Source organism: Cyprinodon tularosa, unplaced genomic scaffold (assembly GCF_016077235.1).
Source record: "Cyprinodon tularosa strain WSP-4 unplaced genomic scaffold, ASM1607723v1 ctg360, whole genome shotgun sequence".
In the NCBI taxonomy this organism is placed as follows: domain Eukaryota; kingdom Metazoa; phylum Chordata; class Actinopteri; order Cyprinodontiformes; family Cyprinodontidae; genus Cyprinodon; species Cyprinodon tularosa.
Genome location: NW_024039075.1, coordinates 99990 through 114387, shown reverse-complemented (window position 1 = coordinate 114387; position 14398 = coordinate 99990). Strand labels below are relative to the sequence as shown.

The 14398-nt window shown below is 37.8% G+C and overlaps 2 protein-coding genes across 2 annotated transcripts in view; both read right to left on the bottom strand.

Moving 5' to 3' along the window:
- Positions 1–461: 461 nt before the first annotated feature.
- nmt1a (N-myristoyltransferase 1a) lies at positions 462–10452 on the bottom strand. The gene is made up of 12 exons (XM_038295840.1): positions 10295–10452; positions 7611–7710; positions 7288–7432; positions 7054–7172; positions 4957–5048; positions 4754–4870; positions 4499–4669; positions 4301–4409; positions 4050–4220; positions 3807–3971; positions 3580–3717; positions 462–1756 (listed from the first exon to the last, which is right to left on the bottom strand). Exons 1-12 carry the CDS (start codon positions 10396–10398, stop codon positions 1736–1738), a joined length of 1452 nt encoding a protein of 483 aa, XP_038151768.1. The 5' UTR covers positions 10399–10452; the 3' UTR covers positions 462–1735.
- A 2895-nt stretch (positions 10453–13347) lies between these two features.
- Positions 13348–14398, bottom strand: part of plcd3a (phospholipase C, delta 3a) — a 29508-nt gene continuing 28457 nt past the window's right edge. Inside the window, exon 15 of the mRNA XM_038295847.1 lies at positions 13348–14390. Coding sequence (XP_038151775.1) covers positions 14248–14390 — 143 coding nt within the window. The 3' untranslated portion in view covers positions 13348–14247. The remainder of the gene's footprint in view (positions 14391–14398) is intronic.

Genomic DNA, 14398 nt, shown 5'->3' with positions numbered 1-14398 from the left:
AGAACACTTTGCTCTTAATTACATTTATATCTTTTGCAAACTCGATTGTTCAAATGGGAATTAACTTTGCTCCGATTGATGGAAATAGACGCAAATCTCACCTATGCTTGTTAATATCGTCAGTGGTTATAATCTGATCCTATGCTGGGACACAATCTAAAGAAAGGCTCTGCGTATGAAATATTAATCAACAGAATATAAATGTATTTTTAGATGCTATTGTTTAGTATATATCATTCTAATAATTCCCAAGACTGTCATGAAGCTTAAGAAAAAGTGATTAATTTGAGGACGTTTTTCTACCAATTAAGGACTAACAAAAAAAGAAAAATGATTAGATTTGTTATAAATCTACACCAATTACTAAACTCATTTATTATCTGATTAAAGCAAAACACAAAAACTTTGCATTTTCACAAGATCAAATTTTAGGACCTTTGTTTTTGCAAACAAAAACCACGTTTTACATAAGAAACACTTTATTAGAGGCAACGTCATCCACCCAGCACCTCTACAAATTGTGACTCCATCATTCACATAAAACCTCACCCAATTTGACAGCAGCCAAGTAGTCAATATGTAGGATATGTTGAAATATTTCATGCTGTGGGGGTAATGTTAGTGTGTGGTCTTGTCCTGGTCGTTCGCATGAAGTTAACTGGCATGAATATCAGTGCAGACTGGAACGCAGGCACATTTCTGGAAACTTTCTGACAGCTCCATGTTGGTTTACATTTCAATAATTCTTTAGACAATACTTTTCAACTTTCCACGACAGTTACCTGGATCCTGGGCTGAATAAGAGGATTAAATATCCTGATCTTGCCCTAAAAAGCCATTAATTTTTAGAAAACATATTCACAGGATGCTGTGGGAAACCGAGGGGTAACATTATTCAACCGGGTGCACATTTAAATTAAAATATGTCATCCCTACTGATAAATGTGTGTGGAGTTGCACCCCTCCGCCCCTTCCTCCTGCTAACCAGATGCATGATCGGTCTGCATTTCCATGTTTCCTTGGTTAAATAATCCCAAAAGGATGGTCACAAAAAATCTGACAAATGAGGGGAGCTTGAAAAAAGATGAACACCAACTCTGTTTAATTTGTAGAGCAACCTTAATGGAACAGAGCTAAAAAGAAAGGGTCAAGCATGAAAAGAAAAAAAAAAAAACTAGCTAGAAGCCCTTATCTTAAGTCTGTTTTTGGTTTTCATATAATCTTTTTCAGCTTCCTCTTTAAAACCCTTCACCCATTTTGATTTTTTTTTTTTCTATTTTAAAACTTAGATTTGCATTTTATTTTAGCACTTCCAATATTTAAGGATAAAATCAAAAAGATTCTACTCTGCATGTGTAATAGGGTATTAACCGCAGTCATGTCAGTCTTATTATATACATGTTGAAGCTTTGAAAACAGATGGCCAGGAGTGAGTGAATTCAGTTGTGTTGGTGTGTGCTGTGGTGCTATTTCAGACAGCTTTCAGAGGAAATATAGTTGTTTGCAATGAAAACTACAATGGCTTATTGTCCATATGGTCGAGCGAGGGGTGGGGGGGACCTGAAGGCTCTCCCAGCCCCTGTACACCTGGCAGCAGTTGTGCAGGTCAAAGTTCAAAAGGTCAGAAACTAAAAATGGGTGGTGGATTTCATTTTTTCCCGAAAGCAAGATGTCATCAGTCCATGGTGCGGTCTTCAGTCCCGTTGTTGACACGCTCTTGTGGTGCAAACGGATGTCACTGCAGAACCAAACCAACCTAGGAAAGAAGCAATGGAGCTGTTAGCTGAACCACTTTTAAGATTTAAAGAGAAAAGTGGAAAACCTCCTGGAGAAATTGAGGAAAATAAATGAAAAATAAATGGCTAAAAGCCACCATAGCGAAGTACATATACCAAAAGAGGTGACATTTCTTAGCAGTCTCTTTAAAAACTGTTTCGTTTATTAATTTTTTTCAACAAGTCCTATTATTTTATTATGCTTTAAAGAGTCAAAGAGTCTGTACTGGTTCAGTTATGTGAGGAGAATAGGTAGTTATCGGGTAAACTGGACATGTAACCGAGTTTGGTAGCAGTGTCTTGGTACACGAACCACCCAAGTGAACTGCTTCTCTAAATGTACCTAATTTAGAACAATTCAAGCTTATTTAGGGACAGAAATAACTAAACGTAGCTTCCTTTTCCAAGTTCAGTGGAGTAACAAATTTTACCTTATAATTAAGCCCTTGATGTGACGTAATGAATTAAGCCTTCAAGAAATTCTGAGATGGTAAAATATGCTTCATTACGAAAAAGAAAAATGAAAAACTTGCCATATTAAGCAGTTGTATTTTTTTTTACCAGCAAAGAAGAACAAAACTGACCTGAGGACACTATGACGGAGTATTAGGGCCAGGCTAGAGATTTTTTTTTTTCTTCCATTTCGAGAATAAAGTCATAACATTACGATAATAAAGACGTAAAATTCAGAGAACAGTCATAAAATTTAGAGAATAAAGATGTAACATTAGGAGAATTAACTAATATAATAATGAGAATAAAAGAAAGTCATAAAATTATGAGAAGAAATTTGTAATATTACCAGAAAAAAAGTCACAACGAGAATAATCATAAAATTACGAGAATAATGTCGTAATATTACGAGAATAAAGTCCTAAAATTACGAGAAACAAGTTGTATTTTATGACAACTCTTACAAGCAGAACCTAAAATGAGGAATGTTGAGCATCATGTGTAGTCATACTTTGGCCCGTGTTTGACAAATAAGGAAATCTTTTACACACCAGCATCAAATAGGGCAAGATGTCAAAGTGGACTCAGGTTGCTGTTTGGTGGTGCTGGTTGGCCGTCATATGCTATCTAGACCTAATCACAAAAAAAGACACTAAGGCTACATTCAAAACGCATGCCTAATGTTAAACTCCAATTTATTTTGGGAAATCCGATTTCTTGCGTTGCAGTTCACATTTCCTTATTTATATGACTTGTATGTGATCTCCTGTGTGAACTGCATTCATATAACGCAAGTGTCCTGCGTGCATAGTAGAGGACGCAATGACATCACAAGCAAGTGTGCTCTCTGTTTACAGAAGTAAACGTGGATGGTAGTACTGGAGTGCATCTAGAGATCTTTTTCAACCTTAAAAACTCAACCTTTTCAAGATGGTTAAAAAAATAAAGAATGCTCTCTGCATTATCGTCCACCATAGTTGTTTTTCTTCCTATTTCTGCATAGCAAGATGCAGAATAGTGACCTCTGTTGGGTATCAAAAATGTTCAGATCAGATGAAGGCGACGTGACCGTTCACACACAGTTCGCATTTGAAAACATCACTTTCATTACGGATTCAGGACCACGTAGCCAAGTGGCCTGAATCAATTTGGAAAATATGGATCTGTGTTGTTCAGACTGTCATGAAAAGATCAGATATAGGTCGGATATGGGCAAAAAAATAAAAAATAGAAATTGGATTTGGGTCACTTCAGGCTGCTATGTGAACGTAGCCTAAGCCTCTTCTTAAAAGTACAAACATTTATAAAATTCTTTCAGGAAACTTTAACACAATTATTTTATGAAATGTACCTTTTCTGCCCCCATGCTGGGACACTTCCAATTGTACAGATAATACTGTAGATTCCCATCTCCAATGCCGAACTTCAGCTTCTCTAAAAAAGTCTTGTTTTCCATTAGATCCAGTGCATTAAAGACATCGAAGCCTTTCTGTAATGGCAAAAAGCAGAAAGACATGTATCACAAGCAGCTCATGTTTGTTTTTGTTTTTCCTGTTCTTTTAAATTAAGTAAACAAACCGATTTGGCCAGAATGAGGGCGTCAGACATCAGGTCCAGCAGTGGGGTGGTGGTGTGGACATTGTAGAAGGAGTACGCTGCTTTAAGACTGCGATGTACTGGGTGATTCATTATGGTGGAAGGCAGTGTGTAGAAACTCAGGAAATCTGTCACTTTGCAATTGTTCTATTGGACGATAACATCATCAGGAAAATGCGATGCAAATTATTAATGCAAACACAGCAAACTTGAAATATTCATTACCTCTACCACATATGTGTCAATAATGTTCTCCTGTGGGAGCAACCAGTGTTCCACCTCCTCTTCGTTCATGGCAGGAACCAGGCTGAACTGGCTAAGGTACTCTCGGAGGAGGCGATGCACCACTGGCACATCCTTCTTGGTCATTGGTCGCAGACCAGAAGTCTTTGGTGACTGAAGAGAAATAAAAGAAGGTTAAAACATGATAAAAGATGATCTGTGTCCATATCCGTATCCATCTTAAAGTTTACAACCTCAGGCAAACGGTACAACTTCATGGTGCGCTGCATAGTCATGTTCCTGCTCAGATGGGAGAACTTCACTTCAATTAGTTTCCGTGGGTTCAGAGAGCGATGCCAGTACCTGTTGGTAAGAGAAGTAGATTAAACTATTTGCTATTCAAGGCATGAAGACGGGTTGAAAAGGAACGAATCATCATCTGCCATACAAACCTGCACGTTCCCACAGGCTTGGGCAGTACCACCCCGGCAGTGTAAACCGCCTGGAAGATGCCCTGAAGGTTGACCCGTCTGGTGATCTCTCGGATCAGAACTGGAGCGACCCGTTTGGCTCGCAGCTTCTTGTGGACGCACAAGAAATTGATCTCTACCATCTTCTTTTCTCTAATCAGAAACATAATGCTCTGTATTAGGAGATAGCAGCATATATTAAGTCAGGTGGGAAACAATAAAAGCGGGTTAACTTACACGTCATAGATGCGAATGGTGGCTGGAATGGCGCTGATAAACCCGACCAGCTTCTGATTGGAGTTCACTCGAACCCCACAATGCCACTGAGGCAGCCAACCTGGAGGTCGCAGAGCCCTAAACAAGAACCAGGTGTTAAAAATTTACACAGGAAATAATTTGAAATGTTAATCAAAAAGAATTTAGGAAGCTTTCACAAATACCAGAGCAAGAACTCAGGAGAGTAGTCAAATCTAAACATGTTGTCATCGTCTTCTACATAGTTCTCATTCAGGAGAGTGTAGAGCTCCTTAAGCTGAAAGACAATAAAATGTAACTTAAACTACAGTAATGGTCAGACCAGTTCTGTTTTCACATGTGAAACCAATTTCTATCTCTCATAGTAATAAGAAAACCAGTTGGTTTGTTTAAAATAAAAAATTAAATTTATTTTTGTGGAAAAACGCTTTCACATTGTTAACAATTTCTAGCTCTTTAAATTTGATGCTTGTTGTTTTTTTAACCCAACAAACTTGAACTGAGGAAGATGTTCCTGACAAAATGAAGCACTGCTCTACCCAGAAGAAATTCTGGTGCTTTTGGTGAAAAATCAGCTCCTTTATGCTGAAAACAAAACATCAAGGGTAAGAACTTAAAGGAATAGTACACCCAAAACATGATTAGCCTTCATTTTCTACTCACCCCCATGCTGAACAACACTCTGGAGTACTTTTTTGATATCTCAAATGCATCTGGAGATCTGGGAGGCTTCTTGCTGTCTGCTGACATTCAAATAATGGAGGTCCATGGTGTCCGAGACAGAAAGGTCCATAAAAGTCCACAAAAAACGTGTCAATATTCCTCTATACTGCTCGTCCAATGTATTCCAAGTGTCCTGAGTGGGTAGCATCCAGAATTTACTCGAAACGAAGTCATTCAGAATGTTTTTAGAGCATAAACAGTAGTGTATAGGATTTCCTGAAAGCGTGCACGTGCGCGATCACGACGCTACGGAAGCCGGCAGACCAAACCAGCGCATTCAGCTCGGCAAAGAACTCATGCTCTTCCTCAACACTGAAGTCCTCAGACATTTTTCTTTCGTTGTTTCTTTCTTTGCACAGGTAAACAGCACTTTTCTTCTTCTACGCTTGCATTATTGGCAGAGCAGACGCTGAATGCGCACTTTCATCTGGTTTGGTCTGCCGGCTTCCGTAGCGTCGTGATCGCGCATGTGCGCGCTTTCAGGAAATCCTATACACTACTGTTTATGCTCTAAAAACATTCTAAATGACTTCGTTTCGAGTAAATTCTGGATGCTACCCACTCAGGACACTTGGAATACATTGGACGAGCAGTATGGAGGAATATTGAAACGTTTTTTGTGGACTTTTATGGACCTTTCTGTCTCGGGCACAATAGACCTCCATTATTTGAATGTCAGCAGACAGCAAGAAGCCTCCCAGATCTCCAGATGCATTTGAGATATCAAAAAAGTACTCCAGGGTGTTGTTCAGCATGGGGGTGAGTAGAAAATGAAGGCTAATCATGTTTTGGGTATACTATTCCTTTAATTACTGATAATTTATAAACTTCTATCTATAAATTTAAGAGCAGCTTCCCACATTGAGAATAAAAATATCTAAAATTATGCACAAAATAATCAGGAGCAAATTTAATCTATTTTACTATTCTATTGCATCAGCAATAGAAGCCTTAATCAAGTTAAACTTTTAGTCAAATTACAGCCGAACACTTCAATATGCTTTATTGGAACTTTAAGTGACTGGCCAAATTAAGCATTATTATAAAGTTGTGAGAAAATAACAGTTTTGGCCTTATTAATGAGTTAAAATCTAGAAAGTCAGCCACTTATATGGTTTTCACTAATTTAAACCCAGTGCAACCAATTACAGTCGAAGTTCCCTTAATTAGTCAGATTCCACAGCATATAATTCAATTAATTTTTTAAACCTAATTTGAGAAGATCTCAGTGATTTATTAGAGAAAATAAGCAACAGCATCATGAAGACCAGGGGAGTTATTAATCTATAACCCATCCTGTGAAAATACCACTGTTAGTAGTTGCAACAGCATAAAACGTGAAAAGGGTGATTGATGTGAATTACTTTGCAAACAAGCATGTTCCTAGAAACTTGAATCTTAAACTTTGTGTGACTTTAAAATGCTCAAGCCTGCCCTTCAAAGTAAGCAGCATTGCCGTCCTAGGTTACAGTGGGTAACAAACTGGAATAGAGAGAAAAAAAAATGTTTTAACCAAAAGATTTTTGATGCAACTGTGTGCTGATTCTACTCCATCTTACCACAGCAGGGTTCCCCAGGTCAAGGGTGTCCCAGCTGAAGCCCTGAGGGAGGCTGTATGGCTCTTCTCTGATGTGGTCTTTATCAGGTTCGATGGATCCATGCGACGTAACAGTCTCTCCTGAAGATAAAAAAAAATGTCGACATGAAGCACAAACATGTAGTACAGCACAAAAAACTCTGCTTTATGGGAGGAGAGAAAAAAATGACAGTGATATATATATATATATATATACCAAGTTTGGGCACAGGTTGTGTGTCCCAAAACTGATAACTCCTCCGACTGGCCTCCTCCATGGTTTTGGCCGGACCTTGGCCGACAGAAAACAGTTCAATGGCCTTCTGGATCTCCTGTAGCTTATCAGCTGGCAGTGAATTTACCTGTTTAGACAGTTAAAAGACTTCATTTAAAATGAAAAGAAACAAGACAATTATAAAAGATTCTCCTTGTGAATTAGATTAACTTCATGGCTAACAGTTCAGAAAAGCTATTCCACTAGAGCTTTTATTTTTAAAGCCATACTTTAGATCTTTAATTCTGAGATAAATTATTTCATGCCTTAGCAAGAGGATCCTGAGCTGCCTCTGTGGCACCAGATTTTTTCTTCTTTTTTTGTTTCTTTTTCTTCTTCTTGGCGCCAGTGTCATCAGCCCGGTCACTGAAAAACATGAAAACATTTATTTTGCCTTAGAAAGCCTTGTTCTAATGATACATTTTCATTGAATGCATTGTAGAGACATCCTCATTTTGCTTTGTGTAAAGTTCAAAGTTTTTCCCAAATTAGTTCACAAATAGATTTGTCCTAAAAAAGTTTCTCAGTCTCAATCCTTTTTTTTTAATACAAAAGCATATCTACCTTTAGTAAAAATTTTATAAATGCATTTCTGACGAACTAGTAAAATCACAAATTTAACACAAAAAATATGTATAAATAAGTATGTATCTAATTACATTTTATGTATAATAAAGTTGTTAAGCATTAAAAAGTGAAACCAATTTAATTATAATGCTTTTTCTTCCTACAGTTCTTTGAAGACAGACCAATACATCTGCCGGCTGGTCGTTTTATTATTATTATCATTATTATTATTATTATTATAAACTTGCATCATCAGATACAGGCATCCGTTATCCGACTTATTAGTGTGTTCAGCTGTCATGGCTACAAATCACATGAAACACATGCATTGCTGCTGCATTCCTTCGCAATGCGTTGTTAAAGTTTTCTTTGGTATTTCAATAAAAGTTTCTGTTTTTTCTGAATTAAAACTTGTGTAATGTTTGTTATCCCTGTGTCATTCTTACATTTGTATATGTAAGAAAAATGCATAATTGTTTTCAAATATCACCACTAAAATGAATAATTAATAAATCACCAGCACATAGTGGGGATAATTTTTTCTATTTCAAAATTATCATAACCACCTTAGGGAAAAAAGAAACATGCATGAGTCAATCTAGATCTTACCATTAGCAATCTTCCTGATTTCTACTTTATAAGGTCTTAATACTCCGAAGACCATTAAGTAAGCAAATAAAATAATTTCCATACATATAAACATGTGCCTACAAATATTTTCTTTAATAAAATTACTACGCATAGCCTGCATGACCACAAATAAAAAATTTACAGTGACTACAATTATTAACTAGACAGGCTCATGCTTAAACGTTGATTTAATGTCTGAGCAGAGAAATTTTGGAATATGGGAAAGAATAAACAATTTTATTATCATTACAATTAATATTAAAGTTAAAATCTATATCTACACAGTATTTACTTAATTTCTATCTGTGTTATTCCTTCCTATTGGTCAGGTTGAAAAAGCAGATTGCACCCATGCATAGTGCCAAGTTAAGCCTTAAATGAGGAGAGGAAGCAGTCAACTAATCCATTAGCTAAACTAGAACAAATAAAGTCACAATGGGATGGACTTTTATTACAATTTTTATCCAGTTATCTCAAGCTTAAGGAAACACATCTACTCCGATGCATCCTGAGAATGACTGGGTACTTACAGAGGATTATCTCTGTAGTGTCCAAGATAGGACAGAGGCCAGGCTCTGGGGTTGCATTTACAACCCCCCCACCCCCACCCCCATGCAGATGGTGAATCACATGATCCCTGGACAAGAAATAAATGGCATCCAAGCATGTCCACAATCCATGTAAAGGATGCATAGGAGGTCAGTGAGTGAAAGGGACATTGAACAACAAAAATTCAATAGTCTGTTCTCCATGCTTCCATTTCAGTAGAGGAGAGGATAGCAACTAGAACCATTCATTGTTTGTGTGTTGGGTGGAGGAGGACCACATTTGATGCACTGGAATAAACAGGGTCATCACTTTCACTGGAGTTGAGTGGAGGCAGTCAAGTGACCACACTTAAGTGATATAATAAATATTTCCTTGTGGATCAAAACGTGATTTTAAAAGAAATTGATTCTGCATTTTGGAATCAATGACCTTATAGTAGCGATGACATAGGAGGGGTCACAATTGAATTGAGGTTAATCCCAAAAGGGAAATGATATTGAACCCTGTACTGTGGCTCTTTGCTTAGTAAACAGATAGGTCAACAGCAAGCCAAGTCAGACTTTCATTAAAGCCAATTTTCCCCATTAGCTTTGAGTTTGGCTGCTTATGGAACATATAGGCATAACGGGCTAAAATGAAAGCTAAAAACACATACTGGTAACAGGAGAAAATCAGAGGTACCCTATCATCTAAATGCATCTGTTCCTTTCAGTTTTGATTTTGTATTCACGTTCGGACAAAAAAAGGGTTTGACAGCTTTGTTAGCATGATCAGCTAACTAAAATCTGTCAACTGTAGCAAATCCATCAGCACCTGCCAGATGCGACGCGCAACAAGCTTGTAAAATGAAATATAAAATATATATTTAATCTACACACTGCAAATGGAAGTATGTGATTTCTTGCGATATAAATCTCACTTTGATCATTCTTCGACCACCCCCTCCCCAACGACTTGCTGTAGGCATATTCGACGCTAAATCCAACCTACGTTGCCAAAGGGAGTCTACCATTAACCAATCACGTTGCAGGGTTAACACGCAGACACCGCTTTTAGCCAATGGGGAGAGAGCAAGTAGGCTGGGCTTAACGAACGACAGTTGCCTTGCCTTCTCGCTAAAGCTTCGGTTAGCATTCGTTTCGATGTAAAGTAATGCAGTATAACCAACAAACTGCCCCTGTTTGAAAAAAAGACGCCTCATTACCCGTCGTCCAAATGGTGCTCTTCATTTTCACAGTCGCTACAGTGTCCGTGGTCCTCTACATCTTCTTTCTCCGGGATCGGTGCTGTCTCATTCTCATCCGCCATCTTTGACCAGGAAGTGAGGATCCGCGGCGTGCGCTGGACGCCTTTAAACAAGCTTTGATCCTATTGGCTCAGCGACGGGGACGCGTTTAATGTCGCCCATTGTCCTCGTGTCAAAATGTTTGCTGTAAACAACAGTTTGATATATGTATTAACTGCAGCTTTGAGAGAACTTTACTCGAAGGCTATACATTTCAGATCATTTATAGAGAATAAGAAGGAACGCACACCCACAAATTCACAAAGTCTACGACAAAAATCCATTTTGAGAACCTACAAGGAATGCTCTCTAAAGTTAAAACAAAAGTCACTGAAGGTAACACAGTGTAATTCGTTTAAGGAACCCTCAAATGAAATCTATTGGAGAAACGATACAAAACATTCCCTAAAGTTTTATTCAGCATGCATAGTTTTGAAAACAAGCTGAGAAGGACCTATATGAAATGTTTCTGTAATGTAAAAAAAAAAAAAAAGTTATATGAATCTTTTCAATAAAGTGTTTTATAAAAAGTACCCTGAATGTTATGTAAAAACTAGATGAAAAATCCCTAAATGTTTTGTAAATTATAAATCAGTTTGAGAACATATGGGGAACCACAAAATGTAAGGACCATTTGGAGGACATATAGGCAGTGTTTAATAATGATAAAAGAAAACTAACCAGCAGGAAAACCTTTTTGGGATTTAGTTAGAATTTTTTTTTTATGTTGCTTTATGTATATTTCAAGAACAACCAGGAAACTGTCTTTAGGGATGTTGATAAACAACTACAGATTGAGGTTAAAGATGAAAAGCTTTCAGATGAAAAACTCAAATGATATTAAAATGAAGGTTTTTGTCCAACGTGCTTCAATGCACTATTAAATCCTCCATTTCCTGAAGATTTCAAGCCATCTTCTATCTGAAAGAATGAAGTGCCTCCTTATTATCAACACAAAACCAACATAAAAACATCCTTTGAATTCATCTGTCTCAATTCTTAATTGCAGAGTAGGCTCCTACAGTGCTGGTATTTTGGTGTTATTTCCCACATATACATGCATACATATACATACATACATACACACACACACACATATATATACACACATATATATATATATATATATATATATATATATATATATATATATATATATATATATATATATATATATATATATATATATATATGTATATAAAAAACTGTTTTCTCACCCCTCGTGGGGTGGTATGTGTCATCCTCAAGCTCGGGTCCTCTACCAGAGGCCTGGGAGTTTGAGGGTTCTGCGCAGTATCTTAGCTGTTCCTAGGACTGCGCTCTTCTGGACAGAGACCTCTGATGTTTTACCTGGAATCTGCTAGCCACTCTCCCAGTTTGGGGGTCACAGACCCCAGTGCTCCAATTACCACTGGCACCACTGCTGCTCTTACTTTCCACATCTTTTCTAGCTCCTCCTTCAGTCCTTGGTATTTCTCAAGCTTCTCGTGTTCTTTCTTCTTGATGTTGCTGTCGCTTGGGATTGCCACATCTATCACTACTGCCTTCTTCTGCTGTTTGTCGATCAACACGATATCTGGTTGGTTAGCCATCACCTGTTTTGTCAGTTTGGATCTTGAAGTCCCATAGGATCTTAACTCGGTCATTCTCAACTACCTTAGGAGGTGTCTTCCATTTTGACCTTGGGACTTCCAGCCCATACTCATGGCAGATGTTCCTGTACACTATGACAGCTACCTGGTTGTGGCGTTCCTTGTATGCACTTCCTGCCTGCATTTTACACCCTGCTGTTATGAGCTGTATTGTTTCAGAGGCATCTTTGCACAGTCTGCATCGGGGGTCCTGCCTGGTGTGGTAGACCCTGGCCTCTATTGATCTTGCACTGAGTGCCTGTTCTTGTGCTGCCATGATTAGTGCCTCTGTGCTGTCCTTCAGTCCAGCCTTTTCCAGCCACTGGTAGGATTTTTTGATATCAGCCACTTCTTCTATTTGTCTGTGGTATACGCCGTGCAGCGGCTTGTCCCTCCATGATGGTTCTCCTTCCTCTTTCTTGTCCTCACTTTCGGTTTTCTCCTGCCTGAGGTATTCACCAAGCCATTTGTCTTTGGGGGCCATCTTTCTGATGTACTCCTGGATCTTAGTTGTTCATCCTGGACAGTGGTCTTGACACTCACTAGCCCTCGGCCTCCCTCGCTATGCTTGGTGTACAGTCTCAGAGTGCTGGATTTGGGGTGGAACCCTCCATGCATTGTGAGGAGCTTTCTCGTCTTGATGTCAGTAGCCTCTATCTCCTCCTTTGGCCAGTTTATTATACCAGCGGGGTATCTGATGACTGGTAGGGCATATGTGTTGATGGCTTGGATCTTGTTTTTCCCATTCAGCTGACTTTTCAGGACCTGCCTTACTCTTTGTAGGTATTTAGCTGTGGCAGTCTTTCTTGCCATCTCCTCGTGGTTTCCGTTAGCCTGTGGCACCCCAAGGTATTTGTAGCTGTCCTGAACATCTGTATGTGTATATATATATATATATATATATATATATATATATATATATATATATATATATATATATATATATATATATATATATAGTTTGTTCATAAGACATAAAAGGTTATCTGTTTATATATTACATACCTTGTTATATGGAATAATTTTAAGTGACATGTATCGATCTTCTTTATCCAGAATCTATGATTCATATAGCAGATGGATCGATAGGGAATTTAACTGAAAGCCAAATTCACAATCCAAGTCAAACCACATTAACAATAGTTTGCTGATGTGGCATCTAAACAGTATCCCTATTTGAATAAATTTAAATCAAATACAGTTAAACCAAATGAATAGGATTTTCAGGTCCATGATAAGCTGATGGAAACTTTAGATCAGAAATGTACATCTGCAGCTGTACTTGACAGCATTTAGAAAAACAACACACAAAACCAAATAAAAAGACATTAACAAGAAGAGTCTAAGTCCATGATATCTGTGCTTTATAAAGATGAAATCTATAAAACACTGCAACATTCCTTCACTCGTACATGTTAGAATTACAAAAATAAAATAAACCTTTTACGGTCAGAGTTTGTGAACATTTGTTGCTCTTAGCATTACATGAGAACATAAACTTGAAGGGGGGAACAAAAAAACAGTAGTTTACCATTAAACCTGAGACATGGACTCAACACGCTCATTCAACACTACTTCAGTTAATACTTATTTCAATGTGTGAAATGACACTCGGGCAGATACGCCACAACTACTAATCAAGTTCAGATAAATATTATCTACATATTAAAATCACTTTTAGGTAAGACGGACTGAATAAAATCTAAGACTTCATTAAAAAAAGTTAAGAGATTAATACATGTGAATCATAAAACAGAGTTAAGATACAAAAAAGTATACTTTTTAAGTCAGAGCTATTTTCTGGCTAGCTTCCTTTGTACAGCACCATAGCATCTGATGATAAAGTGCTCTGTGTCTCATCTCTCTCATCCTCTAAAATCAGAAAATAAAAAATGTTGCATTTTGGAAATTTACATTACAAAAACTGTACTAACAAATTTCCTCTATGGAGAAGTCTTTAAGATTCAGCAGTAAAACATTAGTGCCTACTAAGGATGCTTTTATAAGCCTCAGTCTTTTTTTTTTTTCACAGTGCATCTGAGAGTCATCTATCCTCTTCATCTTTTCCAAAGATCTTCCTTCTGGGATTTTGCAGCAGCTGATCAGAAATGGACCACTTGAGGTCTTGGTGAGGAGAGGGGATAACAGTAGCAGCAGCAATCCCCCCAGATTAAATGCTTCTTCCATGAAAAAGCATTTAATCTGAAGATTTGCATCTTGAAAAATGTATATTTGTCTGGTTCACACTTTGCCCTTCGCCAAGGCCATTCGCTGTGCCACAGTCTTGACAGGAACTTCCCTGCGGATCACTTTTACATGGATAAAGAGCGTTGCTGGGGACAGACTGGAACCATCTGCCTTCAGTAGGTGAACATGTCGATACCCTGAGAGG

Bases quoted from the DNA above. Each gene is read 5' to 3' on its own strand.
- nmt1a (XM_038295840.1), bottom strand. From the start codon at position 10,398: ATGGCGGATGAGAATGAGACAGCACCGATCCCGGAGAAAGAAGATGTA. The intron at 7,711-10,294 runs GTAATGAGGCGT...CATGTTTTTCAG, and splicing joins GAGCACCATTTGGACGACGG to TGACCGGGCTGATGACACTG. The intron at 4,410-4,498 runs GTTTGTATGGCA...TCTTACCAACAG, and splicing joins AAGCCTGTGGGAACGTGCAG to GTACTGGCATCGCTCTCTGA.